The sequence below is a fragment of the Cynoglossus semilaevis genome, chromosome 17 (genome assembly GCF_000523025.1).
Source record: "Cynoglossus semilaevis isolate Cse_v1.0 chromosome 17, Cse_v1.0, whole genome shotgun sequence".
In the NCBI taxonomy this organism is placed as follows: Eukaryota; Metazoa; Chordata; class Actinopteri; order Pleuronectiformes; family Cynoglossidae; genus Cynoglossus; species Cynoglossus semilaevis.
This window is the reverse complement of record NC_024323.1, coordinates 1,420,913-1,422,200: the sequence shown is the minus strand read 5'-3', so window position 1 is coordinate 1,422,200 and position 1,288 is coordinate 1,420,913. Positions and strand designations below refer to the sequence as shown.

General features: G+C 47.9%; 1 protein-coding gene across 3 annotated transcripts in view; it reads left to right on the top strand.

Moving 5' to 3' along the window:
- Positions 1–548: 548 nt before the first annotated feature.
- Positions 549–1,288, top strand: part of elavl3 (ELAV like neuron-specific RNA binding protein 3) — a 19,308-nt gene continuing 18,568 nt past the window's right edge. For 2 of the 3 annotated variants that reach the window (XM_008329225.3, XM_025064690.1), the window contains exon 1: positions 550–736. In XM_008329225.3, the coding sequence (XP_008327447.1) occupies positions 728–736 (9 nt within the window). In that variant the 5' untranslated portion in view covers positions 550–727. Of the gene's footprint in view, positions 737–1,288 lie in introns of all 3 variants that reach the window. The other variant, XM_025064689.1, reaches the window with a different exon arrangement.

Genomic DNA, 1,288 nt, shown 5'->3' with positions numbered 1-1,288 from the left:
GGGGAAGGAGGGAGGGGACTCTTGGTGATCTCTCCTGAAGGGGATAATGGGGAAAAGGCAGCACATCGCAATGGCTGCCGTGTAGCACCCTCCCTGCACAATTAGCCAATCAGCGGCGTCCTTTGCCAGGCAGGAGGACGCATAAAAGAAGAACATTGCAGCAGAGGCGCACAAGGAGATTGCGAAAGGAGCAGGGAATTACACTCAAACACGGCAGGACCACAACACCCTCCCCTGGACACACCCTGCTGAGGATCACTGCTGCCCTCTCTCTCTCTCTCTCTCACACACACTCTCTCTCTCTCTTCCCCTTTTTTTTTTCTCCATCTCAATCAATCGCCTACGCCACTCGGAGAGAAGGCCCCCTCATCATCATCACCGCCACCACCATCCAGTAAGAATAACAATAAAAACAACAACCAACAACAACAACATTCTCCTTTATTTTTTCCACCCTGAAGAGGACACCGACAATCTCCGAAGGCTGAGATTACCCCCCCACCCAACACCACCAACCGCGGAAATTTTAGATTTTTTTCCCCCCCTTTTTTTTTTTTTTCTTTTTTTTTTTTCCTTTTCTTTTATTTCGGACGTCGGCACGCGCAGAGGACTGTGTAATTCAAAGGGGGGGGAAAAAAAAGAACAGAAGAAAAGATCACGTCAAGACTTCGCGATCCAGGATCAGAACAAAAGACGGACCTAGCTTTCTTTGAATTGTACGTCAAGAATGGTTACTGTACGTATGATTTTTCCTTCTTCTTCTTCTTTTTCTATTTATTGTTATTATTATGATGATGATGATGGTTACGAATATTGTTCCCAAATGTCGTGTAACCGCATGATGACACGATAGCGCTGCTTTTAATGAGATGCACACATGTGTCACGGCCCGATACACACGTCGTTCGCACGCCGGATTACAGCTTCGGTGGAGATACGGCTAATAACACACACACACACACACACACACGCATACGACGTAGAAACGATATGCGGCGGTTAGCGCTTTATTATTAGCCTTCTCACATTGATACGTGCGCCATGCCGGCTCTCTGTGTGTCTGTCTGTCTCAGTCCTCAGCATCAGCATCAGCACCAGCATCAGCATCAGCCGCGAAATGGATAAAGTCTGTATCCTGCCATTTTAGATACAACACACACACACACTCTCTCTCACACACACACACACATGGTGTCGCAGCAGATTTCTCTAATGATGCATGAGTTCTGCAGGAATTCTGCAGGATTACATTGGTGAAGTAAAGGGGGGGGGGGCTGGGGGGGGGGGG